At 51.8% G+C, this 24,229-nt stretch overlaps 1 protein-coding gene across 2 annotated transcripts in view; it reads left to right on the top strand.

Annotated features, from left to right (window-relative positions):
- The window catches only part of SCARB1 (scavenger receptor class B member 1), a 74,142-nt gene that overhangs the window by 34,960 nt on the left and 14,953 nt on the right, over window positions 1–24,229 (top strand). For both annotated transcript variants that reach the window (XM_055322030.1, XM_055322029.1), the window contains exons 2-8: window positions 4,611–4,768; window positions 6,335–6,476; window positions 9,600–9,803; window positions 12,658–12,753; window positions 14,266–14,381; window positions 16,205–16,371; window positions 22,688–22,806. In XM_055322030.1, the coding sequence (XP_055178005.1) occupies window positions 4,611–4,768; window positions 6,335–6,476; window positions 9,600–9,803; window positions 12,658–12,753; window positions 14,266–14,381; window positions 16,205–16,371; window positions 22,688–22,806 (1,002 nt within the window). The remainder of the gene's footprint in view (window positions 1–4,610; window positions 4,769–6,334; window positions 6,477–9,599; window positions 9,804–12,657; window positions 12,754–14,265; window positions 14,382–16,204; window positions 16,372–22,687; window positions 22,807–24,229) is intronic.

Genomic DNA, 24,229 nt, shown 5'->3' with positions numbered 1-24,229 from the left:
TTTCCAGCTGTCCCGGAAATGGAATCATACTGTGGGTCGCTTTTTGCATCTGGCTTTTGTTACTTAACATGCGCTCTGGAGGTTCATCGGTGTGGCGGACGGTGGGTCGGCGGTTCCTGCTTGTGATCAAGTGGTGCTTCGTTGTTTGCGTATGTGGCAGTTCATTTATCTGTTGATGGACACTTCTTGAGTATTAAAATATGTTTTGGAAACATATTCATTATAGATGGGCATTAAAGTAGTCATGCTCCAAAGGCTTGAGAGCCTGTATACAGGCTGTGGCCCCTCCAGGAATGCCCTCCCCGTCCTCTTCCCTGGCAAAGTCCAACTCACTCTTTTTCAGGACTCTGCTCTCATGTTCCCTCTTCCGGGCAGCCTCGCTGACTGTCCAGGAACGGGCTCGGAGGGTCTGGTTGGATGAGAGGCAGTGGTGTCTTCTATTCCAGTCTTTGTACTCTGGGCTGTGGTCTTTGACCTTGGGGGAAGGGGTGGGGATAGAATCGGCCACATCAGGTGAAAGGCCGTGAGCTTGGCCAGCACTGCTATCTAATCAGCCGCTTGGTCCAGTTGCCTCCGCTCTGATGCCGATCAAAACCAGTGCAAAGTCTGTCCCCAGCTGTGGGTGGGGGTGGGGCGGTGACAGTGATGGGGAGGAGGACAAGACGAGGCGGTCGCTACCTGGCTGACCTTCCAGTCGCTGGGGCTCGGCTATACCCTGTTCAAGCATTTTACCTGGATAAATTCACGTAAAACCTCACAGCGGCTCTGCGAGGTAAACCCTAGCATTGAAGAGATTGAGGCTCACGGAGGAGCAGTGACTTATCCACTGTCACCCAGCCAGAAGGCAGAGCTGGGTCATCGAATACTCACTGCGAGCCAGTGCCCCAGAGCCCGGAGCACCCTTTTGTTGGAGAGAGAGGGGGGACATGTGGCTTTATCTGGTCACTCATTTCTTTGGCTGTGATTTGTCCCCAAAGCAGAGTGAGCTGGACAGTGGCTGAGGGATTCTGGAGTTCTGAAAACTTCTCCGGGTCCAGATGAGCAACAGGGCTGGGGAGCGAGGCAGGAACCAGAAACTATTTTATTTTATTTTATTCTATTTATTTATTTAAAAATTTTTATTTATATTTAGAGAGAGGGAGAGAGGGAGTGTGCATGCACTCATGGGGCAGGGGGAGAGGGAGAGAGAGGATCCTAAGCAGGCTCCACGCCGAACACAGCTGGACACAGGGCCCCATCTCATGACCCTGAGATCACAACCTGAACCGAAACCAAGAGTCAGACGCTCAACTGCCTGAGCTACCCAGGCACCCCAGGAAACTGTCTTTTTAAAAACCACTTAGTTGAGGTATGATATATTTTTTTTGAAAATGTAGATATTTAATGTATACAACTTGATGAGTTTGCAGATAAGTATACACCCTTGAAACCATCACCACAACTTATGCATAAAGATATCTGTCACCTCCAAAACTTTCTATGTGATTGTTATTATTGCTTTAGTTATGCAAGACGAGTAAGCCTGGAGACCTGCCTACTGTACACCATTGTGTCTCCAGTTAAGAAGACCGCATCCAGGGGGATCCCTGGGTGGCGCAGCGGTTTGGCGCCTGCCTTTGGCCCAGGGCGCGATCCTGGAGACCCGGGATCGAATCCCACATCGGACTCCCGGTGCATGGAGCCTGCTTCTCCCTCTGCCTGTGTCTCTGCCCCTCTCTCTCTCTCTGTGACTATCAAAAATAAATAAAAAATTAAAAAAAAAAAAAAAGAAGAAGACCGCATCCAGGGGGATCCCTGGGTGGCTCAGTGGTTTAGCGCCTGCCTTTGCACCGGGGCATGATCCTGGAGACCCGGGATCAAGTCCCATGTCGGGCTCCCTGCATGGAGGCTGCTTCTCCCTCTGCCTGTGTCTCTGCCTCTCTTTCTCTCGCTGTGTCTATCATAAATAAATCTTAAAAAAAAAAAAAAAGACTGCATCCTACACTTAAATATTTGCTAAGAGGGTAGGTCTTATGTTACATATTTTTCTCTCTCTCTCTCTCTCTCTCACACACACACACACACAGAAGAAGAAGGAACTGGGTCTGATGTGTTTTCTCTTGGAGTGTCCTGGCGGAAGCCGGGCCACGCAGGGACCTTCAGTTACTAGCGCTGTGAGTGTCTTTTCTCTGGGGAGGCTATGGCGGAGAGGGCATGACGGGACTAGCTCCCTCTTACTCCTCCCTTTGGGCCTGTTAAAGATTTCAGAGTTTCCATCCTGGGTGGACCCCATGCCAGCCCAGCAGCTGCTCACCTGAGGATGAATTCCACTCGCCAAGCCCGTGTCCCCAGGGTCTGGGAGGGTCACCTCTGCTGTCAGACCTGCTGTTTGGGGCCTGGGGAGAGCCACCCAACCATTGCAGGCCTCCGTTTCCCCATTAGAAAAATGGGGAAGGGGATCCCTGGGTGGCTCAGCGGTTTGGCGTCTGCCTTCGGTCCAGGGCATGGTCCTGGAGTCCCAGGATCGAGTCCCACATCGGGCTCCCTGTATGGAGCCTGCTTCTCCCTCTGCCTGTGTCTCTGCCTCTCTCTCTCTCTCTTTGGGCCTCTCATGAATAAATAAATAAAATCTTAAAAAAAAAAAAAAAGAAAGAAACATGGGGAGGTCACCCTCTTCCAGTTGATGATGCTGGCGATGTGCTGCAACAGGCGTGGCAAAGGGGTGGCCCGTGTCCCAACTATGGCCTGAAGGTGTGCATTCGATTGGGCCCTGGGTGTGTTTGATCTTGAAAAAAAAAATTGTTGGTATAGAAACAATAGGGAGAGTCCACAGAGTCTTTGTTGCTTTGTCCAAATGATGTTTATGAGTCACCTTGATTTGTATATGTTAGATGCTCTGGATATAAAAATGATCCTGTGGCTTCCATGGCTGGTAGGAAGATGTGTTTAGCAAATAAATGATTATTATACCCCCCAAAACTCCAGATTTTATGTGAAATCTTCCAGTTTTTTATTCTTGGCAATTAATTCAACTTTTCTTCACTTAAGCATCATGTTGGAAGTGAGATATGGCTGAGGCTACAGAGTCATTGGTTTCCATTGTACAGATGGGGAAACTGAGGCTCAGGAGGTGACCATCTTGCCCCTGTGGCCCTGGGATCTGGCTACTTCCTTATTTGTTCCTTCCCAGAGTCTGCTGGTTGGGGACATGGGGCTGGGCCTGACCAGCCAGCTCCTGCCTTCCACCTCCTCTGGAGTCTCTCTGCCCGTTGGTTTTGGCTATTTGGGGACAGTAGAGGTGGCTTCCTTGTCCTGGAAGGCCATGTTCAAAGGAACATGGAAGGTGGTGCTTGCTACCCAGCATGCTTAGCTTTGTGGTATCAGGTATCTATCTGATGGCCTGGGTCACTGTGTCAGACCCAGACTCTGAGCCTTGTGGGGCCCATGATGTGGCCGGCCATGTTGGGGGGGATTGGGTGGTATGAGAGGGAACCTCCTTGTGACACTGCAGCAGGGCCTTGTAGAGCTGAGGAGCAAGGCAGGGATTAGAGGCCAGTGTATCTGTGTATCTGACAGACAAGCTGCAGACCTGTTTTCTTTGGCTCTGTCTTGGCACCTCCCTGCCTCAGGGCCTTTGCACTGGCCTTGCTTCTATGTGGAATTACCACCCCCACCCCCGCCCCGCCAAATCCATGTGTTCCCCTCACTGCCTTTTGTTTTTATTTTGTTGTTTTTGCTTGTGTTTTGCTTGTGTGACTACTGTGTAAAGTTGCAATCTTCTTCCCCACGCCCTGCCTCTCACACAGTACATGTTGTGCCTTCTTGTTTAATACCTGCTAGATTAGGGGATCCCTGGGTGGCTCAGCTGTTTGGCGCCTGCCTTCGGCCCAGGGCATGGTCCTGGAGTCCCAGGATCGAGTCCCACATCGGGCTCCTTGCATGGAGCCTGCTTCTCCCTCTGCCTGTGTCTCCACCTCTCTCTCTATGTGTCTATCATGAATAAATAAATAAATCTTTAAAAAAAAATACCTGCTAGATTAAAGACACCACAGAGTTGGGATTGGGGTCTGTCTCGTTCACTCATTTATCCCCAGCCCTTAGAAACATGCCTGGCATGTAGTAGATGCTCCGTAGAGTGAATGAATGATGCGCTTGGCCACAGGGAGCCCATAATCCCGCAGTCTGGCTGCAGCTATCTCCTGATCTCTGATCAGGCTTCTGTTACTAAAACACATTTTATTTTTTTTTTTAATTTTTATTTATTTATGATAGTCACAGAGAGAGAGAGAGGCAGAGACAGAGGCAGAGGGAGAAGCAGGCTCCATGCACCGGGAGCCCGATGTGGGATTCGATCCTGGGTCTCCAGGATCGCGCCCTGGGCCAAAGGCAGGCGCCAAACCGCTGCGCCACCCAGGGATCCCTAAAACACATTTTAAAAAGTAGCAGCAGGAATACATTGGCCGTGAACTGACACTCTGGAGCAGCGCGTGTGCAGAGCTTCCCCGCCACCCAGGAGCCACCTCCCGGATGCACTGGCGGGGCCTGGCCACGCAGGCTGGCTCTGGGCAGCCCTGGCGGGGGCCCCCACACACCCTCCTCACGGCCCTGTTTGTTTTGCTCCCCCCCTGCAGAATGTGCGCATCGACCCCAATAGCCTGTCCTTCAACATGTGGAAGGAGATCCCTGTCCCCTTCTACCTGTCCGTCTACTTCTTCGACGTTGTCAACCCCGATGCAGTCCTCCTGGGGCAGAAGCCGCAGGTGCGGGAGCGCGGGCCCTACGTGTACAGGTGAGAATGGAGGGGGCTGAACTGGGGTGGACTGGGTCTCCCAGGCGGGTAGTCTTTGTAGGGTTGGGGGTCATTTCCCCACTTTACAGAAAAAGAAACCGAGGCCCCTACTTGTGGAGGGGTTTGCACAAAGTCAGTCTGCTTCCCCCAAGCTGGTGTTCTGGTGGTCAAGACCTGGCACTCTGGAGAGCAACCTCCTGCAGTCAGGCAAAGGGCATGTCTTCCCCGTGCCTCAGTTTCTCCATCTGTAAAATGAGGATGACAGTCTCCACCATGGGAGGGGGCATTATGAGGAGTGGATGAGAAAGTGGGGCGCCCTTAGCACAGGGCTTGGTATGCAGTACGTGCCCAGTAAACGTTCCTTGCCAGCACATTATTACCACTGCTGCCATGGCCTCTTCGCTTGGTCACGTCTTTGGGAGAGCGCAGCTTGTTGAATCGGCTGGAGCAGTTTTCCGAGAGATGAGGGAGGACTGTTCTGGTATAAGGCCTGATTCCAGGCTCCCGCCCATCCTGCTTTCTGGGATGAACCCCGTTGCAGAACTGCCATCCCGGCGGAGCTTGTTCATGGAAGGCTTCTGTGTTGGTTTGCCAAAGTTCATGTTCATTCCTTCATTCTGGAAGCATATACTGAGCACCTCCTGTGTACTAGGCACTGTGCCAGTCGCTGTGAAAGGCAGATCCAAGCTCCTGCCTGACAGAGCTGACATGGGAGAGAGTAATCATGTGAACAAATCAGGTGATCGTAAGTGTGGTGAGAGCAAGGAAGGTGAAGCATGGAGAGTGCTGGAGGGAGGGGCATGGACAGAGTTGGTCTAACTGGAGAGTCAGGGAGGACCTCTGTCAAGGGGACACTTCCCTGAACGTGGGTGGTGAGAACGGGGTGCCACCGTGTGAAAATGTAGGGGGAAGAGGGCCCCAGGCAGAGGCGGCAGCCAGTGCAAGGGCCCTGAGTCAGGCAGAGTCTGGTAGTCCGGAAAGGAGAAGGCCTGAGTGGCTGGTGTGGTATGAGTGAGGGGAAGAGTGGCAGAGGTGAGGCCCAGGCATCGGACGGGGTCAGGTGTGGGGATCTCGGAGGCCACCTTAGGAGCTCGATTTTATCCAGTATACAAGGGAGAGTTGTTGGGGAGAGGAGGACATGATCTGACTTCTACTTTTCAAAGATTCTCTGGCTACTTTGTGGAGAATGGATTGCAGAGCAAGAGCATGTAATGCAGCTGATACTTAACGTGCACTGACCCACTCCGTGCTCACCACAGCCCTGTGAAGTGGGTCTGGTTATCACCCCCATTTTATAGATGGAAAAACAGAGGCCCTGGAAGTGAGTAATGGAAACAGGATTAGAGCCTGGGCCCTCTGGCTTCAGAGTGCACATTCCTAACCACTGTGCTACCGATCTCCCTCGGAGAAGCAGGTGCACGCATGCACTGGGGAGTCTGTGAAGGATGTGGTGCTTGGCCTGGGGGAGGAGCATGTTGGGATTGGGGTGCTCTTTGGGGGGCTCCTGGCAAGCGCCCTGTCCCTGTGCTGCGAGGGCCTGCTGACCACCGACTTCCCTGCCCACAGGGAGTTCAGACACAAGAGCAACATCACCTTCAATGACAATGACACAGTGTCATTCCTTGAGTATCGCAGCTTCCAGTTCCAGCCTGACAAATCCCATGGCTTAGAGAGCGACTATATCGTCATGCCCAACATCCTGGTCTTGGTAAGGCTGCCCCCCCCCGGCCGCGCCCCTGGCCCCAGCCCTCATCTCTGCCCCCAAGGGCTTCCATCTCTCTTCTCGCCTGCCCCCTCCCCCTGCCCGGGCTGGCGCTCAGTGTTAGGGTTGGGGGGGGTACAGCCTGTGGCTCTTGGGTCCCGGCTTGCCGCCCGCTGAGTTTCCCAGGCACATCCTTCTGCTCTGGTTTGGGGGTGTCAGCCAAAGTCCTTGTCTTTCCCTTCTCTCTCTACAAATCTAGAATCTTCACAGGGAGGTCCTGGTGGGGGACTTCATGGGGCCCCCGCAGGCCATGTCCTCTTCTGCAGCATTTGCAGACAGGGCCTTTGTTCTCTGCAGGTGAGAACCCTAGCCGTAGCTGGATTCACTAACCATTAGCCATGGTGTGCCAAGGTCCCCGAGACCCCCTCCAGGCTTGCTGCCTCCCTGGGGGGCTCACAGGACTCAGCGCGCTGTCCCACTCTCGTCTGTGATTCGTTACAGCAGAAGGGCAAAGGCAGCAGGGCAAAGGCAGCAAAGGGAAGAAAAAGCGCATGGCGTGGAGACCAGCATCCAGCCTCCATGAGCTGTCCCAGGGGAGCCACACAGGCCACCCTTCGTTCCCCCAGCAACGAGTTGTGGTGGCACCTGTGAAGGGTTGTTGCCAAGGAAAACACTAGAGACTCTGTGCCCAGGGCTTTTATTGGGGGCTGGTCACGCAGGCCCCTTCTGCCTGGCTCCTCCCAAGATTCAGATCCCCAGGTGGTCAGCGTGAAGCACACTGTTTGTACACACAGTCCCGACACCACAAGCCCCGCATCAGTCAGGGAGTCCTGGGAGCCCCCTCGAAACCCAAGTTCCCAGGCGCCAGCCATGGGCCAACCTTGGGGGCGGGCCTTTCTAGAGAGACAGAAGCCTCAGGCCTATTGTGTTCACTTTCTGCTAGCACTCACTCAGGGTTTATGGGCCTAACACACATTCCCTTGTTTCCTTGCCGGTGGTCCCAAGGCTGGCGCTGGGCCGGGCTCTGGATCTGAGGTGAGCTCGCCTGCTGAATCCATTGGCTGGACAGGACAGAAGAATAGGTGCCTCCCCATTCCTCCCCACCCCCAGGCCATCCTTCATTTTTGGCAGTGAAGGCACCTTCCCCCCACCGACCAGGTTGGCAATGCCTGTGTGATAGTGCCCCAGGGTTTGTGAGTATTTGTGGAAATGGACAGTCTCACATAGTCATGAAGAACAGAACCGGTATGAGCTGTTGGAAGATGGTGACTTTAGGGATCCCTGGGTGGCTCAGTGGTTTAGTGCCTGCCTTTGGCCCAGGGCGTGATCCTGGAGACCCGGGATCGAATCCCACATCAGGCTCCCGGTGCATGGAGCCTGCTTCTCCCTCTGCCTGTGTCTCTGCCTCTCTCTCTCTCTCTGTGACTATCATAAATTAAAAAAAAAAAAAATTTCCTTTCTAGGGCCGTGTCCTCTTGAGAGGATAACACAGAGAAAAGATGTTTGCACTCAAGGGTAGACATTGTGGCAATATTGTCAGAGCACACTTCTAGAAACAACCTAAATATTGTTCCATCGTGTTTCACTGTGGGAATTTATTGCGGCCAGGCAGTGCCTGAGGACGCAGCCAGCAGTAGGAGGCAGGGCCGCGGGCAGTGGTGCGGAGCAGTCCCCAAAGTACACTGAAGTGAGGGAGAGGCAAGGTGCAGAACCCACACACGGTGCCACCGCTTATTATTTATAAAGGAGAAATACTTGCACACACACGCCCACTTACACACATATGCTTTTTCTTTATATGTTTCGAGCAGGGTGGGCAAACTTCTTCTGTAAAGGGCCAGATAGTAGATATTTAGGCTTTGAGGGCCACGTGGTCTCTGTTGGAACTACTCAGCTCGGCCTGCTAACGCAAGAGGAGCCAAAGACAACATGAATGAGTAGGCATGGCTGTGTTCCAATAAAACTTTATTTCATGGGCACCAAAGGTGAGTTTCATATAATTTTCATGGGTTTTTTTGAATATTTGTTTTTTCCCCAACTATTTGAAAATATAAAAAAAAAATTCTTAACTTTCAGACTGTACAGAAACAGGTGGTGGGCTGGCTTTGGCCCATGGACCATAGTGTGCTGGTCTCTGGTTGTGGATGTCTCTGGAGGAATACTCAAGAACTGATAGCAGTGGGCAGCCTTGGAGGAGAAGAATGGGAAGGGGAAGGTCAGGGGTTGGACAGGGTTGTGTGCTATATATCCTTTTGTGATTTTAAAAAATCCTGTGTTTATTACCTTTCAAAGATTATTATAATGGTAAGGAGATCCTGGTGAGTTCCCAAGGAACCCAACCTCTTTGGCCCACGTTTTAGGAAATGCTGGCTGTGTTCACTTTCTTACCTTGGGATGAGGTGCCTTAAAAAAATAAACCAAGTGCCAAGACAATATCTCCAGAGGAGAACAGAAATTAAAAAATAAATTCGTCTGCATTCTAAGCACCTAGATATTGGGTAGAGCAGATCTTTGGGACTCTTGGCATTTGGGAGGGAGCTATAAGGAAGTGGAGTAGAGTCTTAATTAAGATTCTTTTGGATACAAGGGGATAGTAAAAGATGCTCCAAACCGTCATGAGCAAAAAGGGAATCTATGGGCTCATGTTACAAAAAAGGCAGAGGTTGGCTGGTTTCAGGTATGACTTGATCTAGGGTGCAGATTGGGTTGCCCAGATTGGGTTGGTGCCCTGCTCTGGCAGACCTGCCCCTTAGGGTGATTATGGCCTTCAAGGAGGGACTAGGAAGCTCTCCCTTCTATCCGACAGCCCCCATGGAAGTTTCCCACTTCTTGTAGCTCTGATTGGGCCCTGTACACATTCTCAAACCAGGCCCCTGCCATGTGCCTGCCTCTGGGACTGAGGATGGAGTTAACTTCTCCTGAATCTCGTAACACAGGTGGTCCTGTTACTGGAGGATTAGAGAGGATGGTTCTGGATGCCCCAGACACCCTACACATCTGCTGCAGGCACCTTCCTGGGCCCGAAGTTCATTCCCGTTGATGAACCCTGCCTCAGGCCTGACCTCAAGTCAGGGGTGTGTGGACCAGTTGTGTCTAGCCTGTAACCTGCAGTGTCCCCTTGCTCTGTAGGCTGCGGCGATGATGATGGAAGATAAGCCCATGAGCCTGAAGCTGATCATGACTTTGGCGTTCAGCACCCTTGGGGAGCGTGCCTTCATGAACCGCACCATAGGCGAGATCATGTGGGGCTATGAGGACCCCCTCATACACCTCATCAACAAGTACCTCCCAAACATGTTACCCTTCAAGGGCAAGTTTGGGCTATTTGCAGAGGTAAGTGTGGCCCAGTGACGAGTTCGGGGCCTGTGTCTTGTTCTCCATTGACAGCCTGGCTGGGGACCTGGGGACAGTGGGTTGCAAATGGCAGAAGACCTAACTCAAACTGGCGTAAGACAAATAGAGAATTTGTTTTTGTTTTAAGATTTTATTTATTTATTCATGAGAGACACAGAGGGAGAAACATAGGCAGAAGGAGAAGCAGTCTCTCTGTGGGGAGCCCGACGTGGGACTCAATCCCGGGGCCCTGAGATCACGACCTGAGCCGAAGGCAGATGCTCAACCACTGAGCCACGGGTGCCCTAGAAATAGAGAATCAATTGGTTTATATACCTGAAAACCCTAGGCATTGATTTAGGTGCAGCTTGATCAGGTTGAGATGATGTGATTGGGCTGGGCATGGACAGCTGAGGGCTGCTGCCAGGAGAAGGAGTGGCTGCTGGGGAGGCAGGTCCCAAATGCTGACTACGACGTTGCTCTCAGCTGCCTGCTTTTTTCTTTATCTTGACCCCCGTCACCTGGTAGTGATTGGGTGCCTGAGCTGTGATCTGATGCAGAGTCTGACTTCGGACTGCGGCTCCCTCTGCCATAGGTTTTAACGAGCCCTCTGGGTTGCTCCAGACTCAGCCTCCCCTTTGGGCTCTGCTGATCTGTCTTGGGGAAAGCGGGAGGGAGAAATTGTGATCCTGTACCTGGCATGTGATAGACACTTAACACGTTTTTAACCAGGATGACAGGTTCTGAGTGTGTGGGTAAGTTGGCAAGTTTGGAGTAAGTGACATGATTCCTTTGAAAACATCTTGCAAACTTGTGAATGAATGAAAATTATTACAAAGTGAGTAGCATCCCTGTAATATATATTTGTGTATATGGAAACCCCAAAATAACATTCCAGCAGTGACTGTTTAGTGTTGATGTGGTGTCTTCATATCCTCTGGGGATCTAGAATTCTTTGCTCTGTCATCCTTACAGTGTGATTCTCATACTCCAGATTACCACATGGCCCAAAATGGCTGCTAGAGCACCAGCTACCACATCCCAGGAAGCATAAGAGGAAGGAAAGAAGTGGTTGGGGATGGAGAGGCAGGCAGGGGAGTTGAGGACAAAACAGCATGCACCAGCTGTCTCCGTCTTTGGGAGGGAGAAAACCAATTTCTACTTACATTCCTTTGGCCAGAATTTAGTCAAGGGGCCACACCTCGCTGCAAGGGAAGCTGGGAAATGTAGCCTTTTAGCTGCTGTGCTGATGTCCTGAGTAAGGTTTGGGTTTTGTTACAAAGGGGAAAGGGGAGCAATAGACTTTGGGTACTAAGTGTCAGTCTCTGATATACTTTGTCTATAATGATTATTCTTCTAGGGTCCTTTTGGGGGAGCCTTTGTTAAGAACAATAATAATAAAGACTAGCATTTGGAGCTCCTACTGTTTTTCAGGCGCCACTTAACTGTGTGTATACATTTGCTCTCTTCGCACTCCCAGTGTCTCAGGGCTCCTGTTCTTCCCTCCTAATGGTTTAGGTCTAGGCTCATGAAGCTCAGAATGAATGGGTGACATGACTCAGATCTTAGGAGGCCAGAGCAGGGCTTTAGACCGGGCCCTGCCCTGGAGCCTGTTTGCCTAACTAGTCATTGATTTAGCCACTCAGCTGGTAAACAACCCTATTGAATTCTTACTGTGTATTCCGTTACGCGTTACATGTTACACGGAGGGAGCCGCCTGGGTCTCAGGGAATCGGCGCTTCTAGATTTCGCCCCGCAGTCACTCATTTCTTGGTATCTTTTTTTTCTTAAGATTTATTTATTCATTCATTCAGAGAGAGCAAAGAGAGAGGCAGAGACACAGGCGGAGGGAGAAGCAGACTCCGTGCAGGAAGCCCGATGTGGAAGCCCGATGTGGGACTTGATCCCGGGTCTCCAGGACCACGCTGCGCTAAACCACTGCACCACCAGGGCTGCCCTCTTGGTATTTTTTTATGTGTCTCTAATGTGTCACACAGAGAGAGGCAGAGCCATAGGCAGAGGGAGAAGCAGGCTCCCTGTGGGGAGCCCGATGCAGGACTCGATCCCAGGATCCCGGGATCACGACCTGAGCTGAAGGCAGACGCTCAACCACTGAGCCACCCAGGCACCTGCTTTGTGTGTCTTGCAGTAAATTAGACATGTGTTTTGTAGGGAAGAACCTCAGTGCCAAAGCCTGGGCCTTACTATCTAAAACATGTTCAGTAAGTGTAGGATCCTAAATCCACTAGGAGGGACCAGGTCATGCTGTGGAGTAAGCAGCCCCAGAATGTCAGTGGCTTGATCCTGGTTCATATGCTGTGTCAGTGTGGGTGACCAGGAGGCTCTCTGTTCTTTGTGGCCACTCAGGGACTCAGACTGAGGGAGGTCACAACTAGACATACTTGCACGACCCCTACGCAGCAGCAGAAAGCAGGGTGACAAAAGCATGCCTGAGCTCCTAAAGCTTCCACCCTGGAAAGGGCATGCCCCCCCCCCCCCCCCGCCCCATCTACTTCTGTCTCATTGACTGAAGAGGTCACATGACCATGCTTTATTTTAAGTTGGGGAGGAGGGTGAGGTGGTCATTCTGCTATTCACCTGGGAGAAGGAGACTCTCCGTGAGTTGGGAAAGGAAGATGGGGATGCTTTCAAGGGAGTGCCCCTTCTAGAAAGCCTTCCTCTTCTTGGTCCTCAGGCCCTGGAGATGCAGCACTGAACAAGGTATCAAGGCCTCTGTCCTCTGGGTGCAGCGGGGAATGGCCTCTAAGTGAACGGGTGGGCTTGAGGGCCGGGCCCCAGGGCCTTTGCCCCTGTCCTGAGGTTTAAGGGTGGTGTTCTCTGTTGTTATCCACAGCTGAACAATTCTGATTCTGGGATCTTCACCGTGTTCACGGGGGTCAAAGACTTCAGCAGGATCCACCTTGTGGACAAGTGGAATGGGCTCAGCAAGGTGAGGGCAGGGCCACTCTGGAGGGTGGTCACATCTGTGATGGAGAAGCTCCCGGAGGCGGGGCATCCCCCGTGGTTAAGGCTGGACTAGCTCATCATCTGGATGGATGGGTGGGGGATGGAAACTCTACTTAGTTAGCACCTAGTGGGTACCAGGAAGTGAGTTATTACTTTCCTTCTGTTCCTAATTTACAAAATACCTCTAAGGTAACACACTGATGTTGTAACCAGCCATTGCATTAGAAGATATTATTGAGTTAAAAGAAAAATCACACTTGAAACACAGGAAGACGTTCACATTAAAAAAACAAAACAAGAGGGACCGATCTCATGTCCCCTTTGCACCATGCCTCACACCGGCCATCCTGCTCCCTGGCGCACAGAGGGAACCCAGTGGTGGGCAGTGGTGGGTATGGAATCCTGCCCGCTGGGACCCGTTCCACGCCCGTGTGTGTGTGCATAGACACATGGTGGGTTTGCTGCTTCTTTGAACATGATGAAATCATTCCACGTGCACTGTTCCACAGCTTGCTGTTTTCCACCTTAGTTTAAGCTTTTTCTCGTGATGCTTGCACGTGAGTGACAGTACACGGTGCTGCTGGTAGCTACGGAGCGCTCACTACGGTGGCCGCTGCCAAGACCGGGGCTCCGGGGCCCAGTGACACCCCCAGCTGTGCACAGAGTGGCCAGCTCGCCATTTGCAGCCGGCAATAACCATTCCCGGGGGAGCCTCTTCGACCTCTCTGGCTTTTTTTTTCATTGCACAGATATGTGTGGGGACATGACCAAACTTGCTCTGATGGCAGGGGGAGGGGTGCAGAAAGTGAGAAGTCTGTGGTTTTCTTCCAAGACTCACTTTCCAGAGGGAACTACTGTTTTGAGAGCTCCCCCCACCCCACAGTCCCCGGGGTGGCCATCATTATGATTTTAAATATATTTCTTCCTGTGTCACCTCTTTGCTGTATCTGTTTTTAATTATTATTTTTAAAGATATTTGAGAGGGAGAGAACATGAGTGGGGGAAGGGCAGAGGGAGAGGGAGAAGCCAACTCCCCCTGAGCAGAAAGCCCGATGCGGGGATCGATCCCAGGACCCCAGGATCGTGACCTGAGCTGAAGGCAGACGCCTAACCCACTGAGCCCCCCAGGTACCCTCCCCTTATCTGTTTTTAGGAAGTGTCTAGTGACTCCCTCCTTGAGAGGTGAGGATGCCACCTCTGCTGCCCACAGTGCCCCTTGGAGATGGGGGTGATTTTACAGACGAAGTTACTGAGTTCCCAGCACATTCAGGGTTCCACATTAGTGAGGGGCTGAGGTCGATGCTCCTGGCTGTCTGTGTGCACTGCCCTCTCTTGCCTCCCACGCTGCTGGCCTGTTTCCCTGAGGGAACTGGCTTCTGGGACTGAGTGGTCATGTTCACTCTGGGACCCCGGTCTGTGCAGTCACCACCCCACTTTGGGTGTGCAGCACCCAGGAGGGCATTTCTGAGAGCCAGGTCTGAACACTTCCCTGCAGGTCAACTTCTGGCATTCTGATCAGTGCAACATGATCAACGGGACTTCGGGACAGATGTGGGCGCCGTTTATGACTCCTGAGACCTCGCTGGAATTCTACAGCCCTGAGGCCTGCCGGTAATTGCTGGAATGTTCTGGGGCCTGCTGGGCCTCACAGGCAGCGGAAATCAGCTTTGTGGGCGCTCACAGCCTAATTGAGTGGCTTTTGGCGTGCATTTGGGAAGCAGTTTGGCTCTGTCGGCCCTCAGCACTGTCTTGAGTTCTCCTAGGTTACGTCATGAAAAGCCAAAGCGCTTGTGGTGCTTTGGCAGGCCCCAGAGAGGCTGCTGGCCATGCAGTGCTTGGTGCGGTGGTGGCGGTGGCGGTGGCAGTGGCAGCAGCAGGAAACCATCAGGTCGTAGAGGGCTGGGATTAGGTGAGCATGGGCTCCCTGTGGCTTCTCTCTGGCTTCCCTCATGTCCATCTGGATGCTGAGACATCTAGATGCCTCCCCTATGGCCCCTGCAGGCTCTAGACTATGGCCTCAGAGGCTTGCTTGGGGTAGTGGCTTCCAGGGGCCCCAGTGTAGGTGAGAAGAGACAGTGGACCCTAGGACCCACCTCTGGCCACTGCCTGGCACTCTGCCCCATTCAGGCCACTCTGGAAAAATCCTTTACTTGAGAGTTACTGATGTGAACTTGGACTCCTCTGCCTTCCCAGCAGACCTCTGTGGCACCTGCTGCATTAGGCAGAGATGGGATGGGCCCAGTTGCTGTTCCTGGGGGACTTATATTCTGGCAGGGGGACTCAGGCAGACACACCGTGGGGCAGTGTCAGAGAGCCTGAAGGCCTGTGCTGTGTGTATGTTCACTTTTTAAAATTGGAAATTTCATCCCAGAGAAGAGTGGCAAGAGCAAGCCATTTCACTCAGTTTTGGGAGTTCTCTTTGGCCCTGTGCGCTCTGTCCCCAGACCTTTGGGGAGTACGTTGGCCATCTCAATACTTTAGTGGGTGTTTTCTAAAAACAAGGGTGTCTTGTTGCGCAACCACATTTCCATCACCAGCACCCTTGTCTGGGCCGGTGCTGTCCAGTCACAACACGGTGTCAGTCCTGTCTATACTCTTAAATTTTCTAGTGGCCATGTTAAAAAAAGTAACAAGAAGTAGGTGAAGTTGATTTTAATGATAGGTTTTATTTGACCCACGGTATCCAAAATATTACCATTTCGGTGTGTAAACAATGTCCACTGTTACTGAGATGTTTTACTTTTTTTTTTTTTTTGTATCAAGCTGTAGAAATCTGGAACGTGTTTTATGCTTACAGTGCATCCCACCCAGCGTCGCCCTGTCCAAGGGTCTCCGTGGACAGCAGGGAGGCAGGACGGTTATAATCTGAAGACCCTGTTCATGCTTAGAAGTGGAATAGAGCAGGGTTAATAGGATGAGGGGTGTGCTGCTGCAGCCTGTGGAGGTGGCCGCTGAATCGCCACCCATGTGGAGAACTGTAGTCTGATGTGTGAGCATCGAGGGAGGGGCAGATAGGGCAGCAGATGCAAAGGCCCGGGGGCAGGAGGAAGGATGTCTGAGCAATCGCCAGGAGGCTCGTGGGGTACAATACAGGGCAGCCCGAGGCTGGACCTCATAGAATCTGTTGAGCCGCGGTGAGGATGACAGATCTTATTATAGATGAGACGGGAAGCCATTGCCCTTTTAAGTGTTCTCGTTTTAAAGCGCCACCTGCTCTCGGGGAACAGACGAGTGTGGGCAGGGAGGTGGGGAGAGCAAATAGCAGGCTGTCGGCAGTTCCCCGGGGTGGGGGGAGAGCTGGTGGCTGCGGGGACCCGGGGGCTGGCAGCACCGGCGGGGAGAAGTGGCTCGGCTGGGCTTACCTTCAATAGGACGGTCTCTCGGCCCGGTTCCCGAGGTCACCCCCCGCCCCCCGCCCCAATCTGTCCCTGCAGGTCCATGAAACTAATCTACAAGGAGTCGGGGACGTTCCAAGGCATCCCCACCTATCGCTTCGTGGCCCCCAGCACCTTATTCGCCAACGGCTCTGTCTACCCGCCCAACGAGGGCTTCTGCCCATGCCTGGAGTCTGGAATTCAGAACGTCAGCACCTGCAGGTTCAGTACGTGCCGTCTCCCACGGGAGGGCAGCGGGCGGGGCTCCTCCCAGGCTGCCACATCTCTGGCCTCTACTCCTGATAATCCCATTAGGCCGGAGATAAGGAAGAGAAGAGGAGAAAAGGCCGTGTAGATTAGTTGCTGTACTAATGGATTCCCACAATCTCAGTGGCCGAGCGACATAAACAACATAAACGTAGCACCTGAAACAGTTCCGAGGTCCGATGCAGGCCTAGGGCCCCGGGGTCGGCAGGCCGAGTTCCTTTCCCGAGGTGCAGGGGGGCCAGGTGGTGGGCTTTCTGAGGCTGTCTGGGGTTCCCTGGCTCCTGGCCCCGCGTCCGTCCTCACCGCCAGCAACTCCGTGTCTCTCTGATCCCATGTCCGAGGCCCCATCTCTCCGGTTCTGTCTTCTGGCTTAAAGACCCTGGAGGCTATATCGCACGCCTCCCCCGCCCCTACCCCGGGGATAATCCGCTTTTAGAGCCAGCTGATCGCAGCCTTCATTCCCCCTGCGCTGCTCCCGTTGCCCAGGGACCTGGTGTGTTCACAGGCTCTGCAGACAGGGACACGGATGGCTCTGGGGAGGCCTCGTCCCGCCTGCCGCCCCAGGATATGTACCTCGAGGATGTGGCTTCGTGGGAGGGGCCCTTCGCTCCCTGTTGGGAGGGAAGGAAGCCGCCACCAGCCGGGCTGTTCCATAAGATCTCGTTGGGTCGTGTGTGGTTTGGGCTGGAGTGTGAGGCCTCGTGCCAGCGGTGTCATCTGGCGTCACATTTTCAAGCTGTGTGCCAGGCCCCTGGAAGTCCGCCTCAATTGTTCAATTTGGACACCTGGCTGTCACCTCCAGTGCTCCCCCTCGTCCTTGCCCAGCCTATCAGCAAGCCCGTCAGCTCTGTCTGCAAACAAAAGGAGTCCCTACTCCCTCCCGTTACTCTGCCTCCTGTTAGCCCCTCTGTGACATTGCTGTCACCTTACACACCTACTGTTTCCCAGACTGTCCAGTGCCATCACTACTGGCCCTGGTGGGGGGGCGGCTCTGTAAATTGAAATTGGTTTGAATGCAATTAAATTAAAAGGCAGTGCCTTAGTCACACTGGCCACATTTCAAATGATCACCACCCATATGTGCCTAGTGACTTCTATATGGGACGGCCAGTGCAGAAGGAGGCATCTTCCCCACTGTGGGACCTGTTCCAGAGAGCAGCCCGAGGGACCCTTCTAAAACACAGATTGCCAGCCAACGCTTTGCTTCAAATGTCTTACAGCTCCCCCCACGCACATAAAGTGAAGCCCTGACCTGACTGCAGCCTCTGTGCTCTGCAGGATCTGGCCTGTGCCAGCCTCTCGAATATCATTTCTTCCTGTACTCCCCCCACTAACTAGTCTTCAGCCCCCTGCCTTCTCCCTGTTTGTAGACTGTATCAAGTTTGGTCCTACCTCAGGGCCTTTGCATCAACTGTTCCCCCTGCCTCAAAAGTTCTTTCTCCAGATATCCATGTGGATTTGTGTGGATTATTCCCTCCCCTCCTTTTGTTCTATTCAGAGGCCACCTCCTCCAGGAGGCCTGCTGTGATTTCCCATACTAAAGTTGTCCCTCCTTACCCCTCTGTCCCCCCTATCCCTGCAAGCTGCTCTCTGTCATTTCAGCCTCTGGTGTGTTCTTGCTGCCCATCACTCCCTGAAATCACTGTGTATTTTGTTTTACTTATTTATTGCCTGGGTCCTCCACCAGACTGTAAATGCTGCTGGCAGGGCTCTGTCCTTAGCTTCTAGAATTGTGACCAGTAGGTAGTATTTGAGTGTATGGGTGTGTGTGGGGTTTATCCCGCACTTAGAAAATTGAAGCTCAGGACTGGGACATGCCCGAGTTCCCACGGTTGGTAGGATAAGAAGCCACTCCTCATTTGACTGGGTCTTGCCTTCCGGGGGCCTGTCCGGCTGAAGCCACATGTCCCACTGGAGATGGGGGTTTGAGAAGGGTAGTTGGCCACAGGGTTGTCCGGTTGGATGACTCCCAATGTTCAAGCAGAATGGGGTGCTCTGTAAGGTGAAGGGTTTGGAGCTGGGGTCTAGAGGTGCCCTCTCTGTCATGGCCTTGTGTGACCTATCTGGCCTCACCCTCTGTTTCATGCTTCCCTTCCTGGTGTCTGTGGGAATTTCTGCTTGTGGGAGGGGGTGACAGAGACCCGCTGGGCTGTGTGCTACCACTGCTGTGGCAGGTGACAGCTGCAGCAACCTAAGCCGTTAGGAGCACTTCATGGCTTGTGGCATTAAAGATCCCAGAGTAGGGATCCCTGGGTGGCTCAGTGGTTGAGCGTCTGCCTTTGGCTTGGGTTGTGATCCTGGGGTCCTGGGGTTGAGTCCCATGGCCAGCTATGAGCCAATTACCAAGTCACACACTCAGCCCCTGACTCCATGGGTGGGACCAGCCCTGGCATAGTGTGGGAGGGGACAGTGGGTTCCAGAGCTGGGATGTGGGTTCCAGGAGAAAGGGTGGGTGCCAGGCAGGCATGGGCTATATAGGTCCATCCACGTCAGAGGGCTAGGGACGAGGTCTGCACTGCCCCATCTTAGCACATCTGCCAGGATAACTTCAGAAGTGCAAGGGAATTTTATTATTTATTTATTTATTTGTTTTTTAAAGATCTATATATTTATTTTAGAGGGAGCAGGGGTGGGGAGGGACAGGGGGGAAGGAGAGAGTGCTACAAGCAGATTCTGTGCTGAGCGCCAAGCCTGACGTGAGGCTCGATCCCACAACCCTGAGATCACGACCTGAGCGGAAGTCTAGAGTCAGATGTCCACCTGACTGAGCCACTCAGGCACCCCTAGAAATGCAAAGGAATTTTAAACTATCTACGTAAATAAAATAATTCTTTTTTTAATGTTGAAATAAACATGGGTGCAGAGGGTTGCCCAAAGGATGTGTGCAGGTTGAAATTCCACAAAATGCACACGCTGCTGTAACTAGCACTCGGATCGTGAAGCAGAACAGGAGTGGCCCCCCCAGCAGCCCCCGGGCCCCTTCCCAGCACTGGCACGACGTCCAGCAGCACAGCTTTGCTTGCCTCTGGTCTTTAGGTGAACAGGATCATACGGTGAACACTGCGTTTGTCTCTCTTTCTGGCCTCTTCCACCCATTATTGTGTTGGTGGGGTCTGTCCGCATTGGGTGTTGTGGGCACCCTCTTCCTCATTGGATGATGTGCCACCGAGGGAACGCACCATCGTGTCCGTACCCGTTCAGCCATTCACGGGCATCGGTGCTGCTGCCTTCTGACCATTAGCCCAGTGCTGCTGGGAACTTCCTGCCCGTGTCTTTACGCACAGTTCTTTTTTTTTTTTTTCTTTTTTTTCTTTTTTCTTTTTCTTTTTATTTTTTTTTTCCCGCACACTTCTGTCTGCATTTCTCTAACCTTTTGTCTGAAGATAAGAAATACCAAACATTTCCCTTTTAGGGCCTTGAACATTTCTTGGACCTAGAGGACTCTCATTCCTCAAACATCTGTGCTGCTCGAGGCCCTCAGACCTGTTCATCAGACCTCTTCGTCGTAATCTGTGGTGACCCTGGGCAATGAGGTCTGGCTGGGCGAGCCATAAAGCTATAAATTAATGGCCATTTAATCCCCGTGCCGTTTGGAAATAAAATGTAAAGGAATGCACACGTGCATGCTTGCTGGGAAGATGGGGAGCCTGGCTTGCTGTTAAAAGAACAAGCCTGCTTACTGTCTGAAGCAAGAGTTGGGTCATGGACGTTGGTCTGACCCATGTCAGGTGCCTCTGGCCTCCTTTGAGATTTACCGCCTTCAGGGGCCTGGTGTGGTGACCGCTGCCCTTAGACGGTCTCAGTGTTGCCATCTGTAAACACGGGGCTCCTCGTGTTCGCTCTGGTGGTCTCTTTCCACAGGAGAGATGGGAGGGTAAGGAAGGAGGGTTTCCAAATGATAGGGCGTTGTACCTGGGGTACTCAAGGCAGCTTCGAGGGTCCGAGGAGATGGCTTAAAATAACATTAACTGATTTGGGAGAGAGGGTTAGTGAGAGAGTCGCTGTTGGCGTAAGAGGCCTTTCCAGCACCTATCTTTCTTTTTAAAAGATTTTTATTTTTTTAGATTTTTTACTATTTTTAAAAGATTTTATTTAAAAACATTTTTTAAAATTATTTTTAAAAGATTTTATTTTTTTTTAAAGATTTTATTTATTTGAGAGAAAGAGAGCAGAGTGAGAGAGTGACCATAAGCAGGGGGAGGGGCAGAGGGAGAGAGAAGGCAGGCTCCCTGCTGAGCAGGGAGTCTGAAACAGAGCTCAAATCCCAAGACCTGGGATCATGACCTGAACCCAAGGCAGATGCTTCACCGACTGAGCCACCCAGGCTCAGCATTGATTTTGATTTTTAAGTAATCTCTACATCCAGCATGGGGCTTGAACCTGCAGCTCCAAGATCAAGAGTCACAAGCTCCATCGACTAAGCGAGCCTGGTGCTCCCTGTCTTTCCTTTGAATCGAAAAGAGCAGGTCTCATGCTCAAAGCCCCCATGCGGGCAACGGTATCTAGTTAGAATGTGCCACCTTGGGATCCCTGGGTGGCGCAGCGGTTTGGCGCCTGCCTTTGGCCCAGGGCGCGATCCTGGAGACCCGGGATCGAATCCCATGTCGGGCTCCCGGTGCACGGAGCCTGCTTCTCCCTCTGCCTGTGTCTCTGCCTCTCTCTCTCTCTCTCTCTCTGTGACTATCATAAATAAATAAAAATTAAAAAAAAAAAAAGAATGTGCAACCTTCATGGTTTCTGTTGTATTTCTTCCTATATTTACTTATTGTGGCAAGTGTTTGCCAGTTATGGCTCAGATAGAAAGCCCTGCCTTAAAATATAGCTATTTAAATAATGGCATTTGGGTCAGAGACGCACATTATATAATTGTGCAGGGGGACCCAGATATGGCAAAATTGGAGAGGTACTTGGCTAAATGAATCAATGTTGAGAAACAAGAAGGCAATGAATGTAAAAGTATCCCGGGAAAGATAATATCAGGCAGCAATGAAATGCCAGCTTTTATTTCAAACTTATGGTTGGCCTTGCTAAGTGGAAGGAATCTAGATATTTGAGGCTGCCAGATACACATAACACAAATGGCGGTCACCTGGTAGGTGGTGGACGTGCTGTTGGTTTTACAGAGGAGACCTTGTGAGTTTTATTGTTGTTTTTTCCTTTTTTTTTATATTGAGGTAAAGTTCATATAACATAAAATTAACCATTTTTAAATTATGTACAATTCAGTGGCGTTTAGTACATTTACAAGATTGTGCATCCACTGTCTCTGTCTAGTACCAGAACATTCTTATTCTCCCAGAAGGAGACCCCATACCCTTTAGCAGTCACTCCCCATCTCCCATCCCCTAGTCCCTGGCTAGCACAATGTATGGTGTCCTGTCTCTAGGATTTGTCTGTTCTGGATCCTCTTGGGTTTTCTCGGAGAGGCTCATTCTTTTCATCGTTAACTCATTGTCCATCAGGCCTGTTAGACGTTATCCTGAGCACACGAGGATGCGCTGGCGTTTGCCTTGTACGATCAGTTGATGGAGAGGTTTGGCTTCACGTTTCTGGGTGTGAATTGCTCACACAGAAGGGCCTGAGTCAGTCCTTATTCACACTTGCGTCCATCCAGTAGACCGGCTGCTGGGAGAGAAGGAGCAAAGCAGGTGTGTCTTCTCCCTTCCCGTGGATGATAGGGAGACCTGGCTGCAGGCATTCACACCTCTGCACCTCTGGCGGCTGCCGCATTGCCTGCAGAAGACAGTCCAGGCTGCTTGGCTTGGCCATCAAGATGCCCCTCCCCCACCCAAGTTTGGATCTGGCCTCAACTTACCTTTCTGTCCTCATCTCCCATAATTCACCTCCATGTACTGTCTGCTCCACGTGCCCTGTGCATTTTCCCATCTCCCTGCCTTTGTTTCTGCCAAACTTTCCACCTGAAATGTTGTTCTGTGGCCTTCCCTGCCTGGCATATTTTCACCATCCTCCCTTCTTTCCTGTGATCTCCCCCACCCAAATCAGCAGCTCCTCTGTTATCATTCCTGCGGTACAGAGCTTGTCCATTCCGCATGGGGGGCATCTCTCGGGCCCTTGGTAGACATTTACAGACTGGGTGAAGGAATCCTCTCTGTCTAGGTATTGTTGTTTGCATCTTGCCATCATCTGGATGCTCTGCAGGCAGTGGTCCTCTTTAACTCCCTGTGCATCCCCTGGGCCTGGCACAATGCAGGCCTCTGGATGTGCCAAGGCTCTCCCTTGTCTGACGACCTCTCCCCCCCCCCCTCTGCCTTCTAGATGCGCCCTTGTTTCTCTCCCACCCTCACTTCTACAATGCTGACCCGATGCTGGCAGAGGCAGTGCTTGGCCTCCACCCCAACCAAGAGGAGCATTCCTTATTCCTGGACATCCACCCGGTGAGCCCCTGCTTGTCAACCTGTGGAGGGTAGTGGGTGATTTCTGACTGGTGCCTACTTGGACCCCACGCACTGAGCTCTTCTAGGGTGGGGGTGATGGGAAGCCTGGCTTTCCTTGGAATTGATCGCTACTAGAATATCAAGCCATTAGAGGTCCCTACTTTGCCCTGACTCCATAGTTCAAGGGGTTCATTATCTCTGTACAGGTAATTGTCTTTATAAAAGGACCATAAGACAGTAAATTAATTAGAATTATCAGTCTGCAAATTAGTGAGAGGAGCCCTCTGGCTGTGCCAACATATCATAAAGATATAGGTCCCGACAAGAGCCTGGAATAACTTGCAGATAAATTGGGTTCTGGGGAATTTGTCCTCTGTGACATTCTGTCTACAGGTGGGGACCAAGCAGATAGCAGATCCCTACATGTGGCCCTCCCATGGGCCTATCTGTACCTGGGTGTCTTACCTCTTAGTATCTCTGTCACTGTAAAATATGCCCATTTAGAGTTACTGGCTTTTGCTGTTGATTAAAAAATCCTATGGGTTTCTTTTCAAGATTTTATTTATTCATAAGAGGGGCAGAGAGAGGGGCAGAGACACACTGTGGCAGAGGGAGAAACAGGGTCCCTGCAGGGAGCCTGATGCAGGACTTGATCCCAGGACCCTGGGATCACGACCTGAGCCGAAGGCAGATGCTCAACCACTGAGCCACCCAGGCGTCCCATTCCTATGGTTTCCTTTTCTCTTCTCTTCTTTCTCTTCTCTTCTCTTCTCTTTCTCTTCTCTTCCTTTCTCTTCTCTTCTCTTCTCTTCTCTTCCTTTCCTTTCCTTTCCTTTCCTTTCTTTTCTTTCTTTTCTTTTCTTTCTTTTCTTTCTTTCTTCAAGAGAGACACAGGGAGGCATAGGCATAGGCAGAGGGAGAAGCAGGCTCCATGCAGGGAGCCCAATATGGAATTTGATCCTGGGACTCCAGGATCACCTCCTGAGCTGAAGGCAGGCTCTAAACTGCTGAGCCACGCAGGCGTCCGCCAGTCCCATGGTTTTCTGTTTCGTGTGTGGCCACACAGGCTTTTGCTGAGCTCTTCTGCTGGATACTGTTCCATGTTGTTCCTCTGTGGACTCAGACTTCTGGGCTCCTGACTCGACCCACCGGCTCCTGCAACTCCACGCTCTCCCTCTCTCTCTTTTCACTAAAATCCAGACTAGTTAAGTCAATTGTGACCACACACACTTCACATCCAGCAAATATTGCTCGCATACTCATGGTGCTGACACGAGGTAGAAATTTTCATACGCAGTAACTCTGTAAATATTCACAATTATTTAGGAAGGGGTGAGCACTGCTACTCCTGTTGTGTGGATGGGGAAGCTGTGGTCCAGATAGGTCAAGTGATACAACTTGTAAATGGGATTTTTGGCTCCAC

This window comes from Nyctereutes procyonoides, unplaced genomic scaffold (assembly GCF_905146905.1).
Source record: "Nyctereutes procyonoides isolate TBG_1078 unplaced genomic scaffold, NYPRO_anot_genome, whole genome shotgun sequence".
NCBI lineage: Eukaryota > Metazoa > Chordata > Mammalia > Carnivora > Canidae > Nyctereutes > Nyctereutes procyonoides.
The sequence above is the reverse complement of the archived record's forward strand: the minus strand, read 5'-3'. Positions and strand labels throughout refer to the sequence as shown.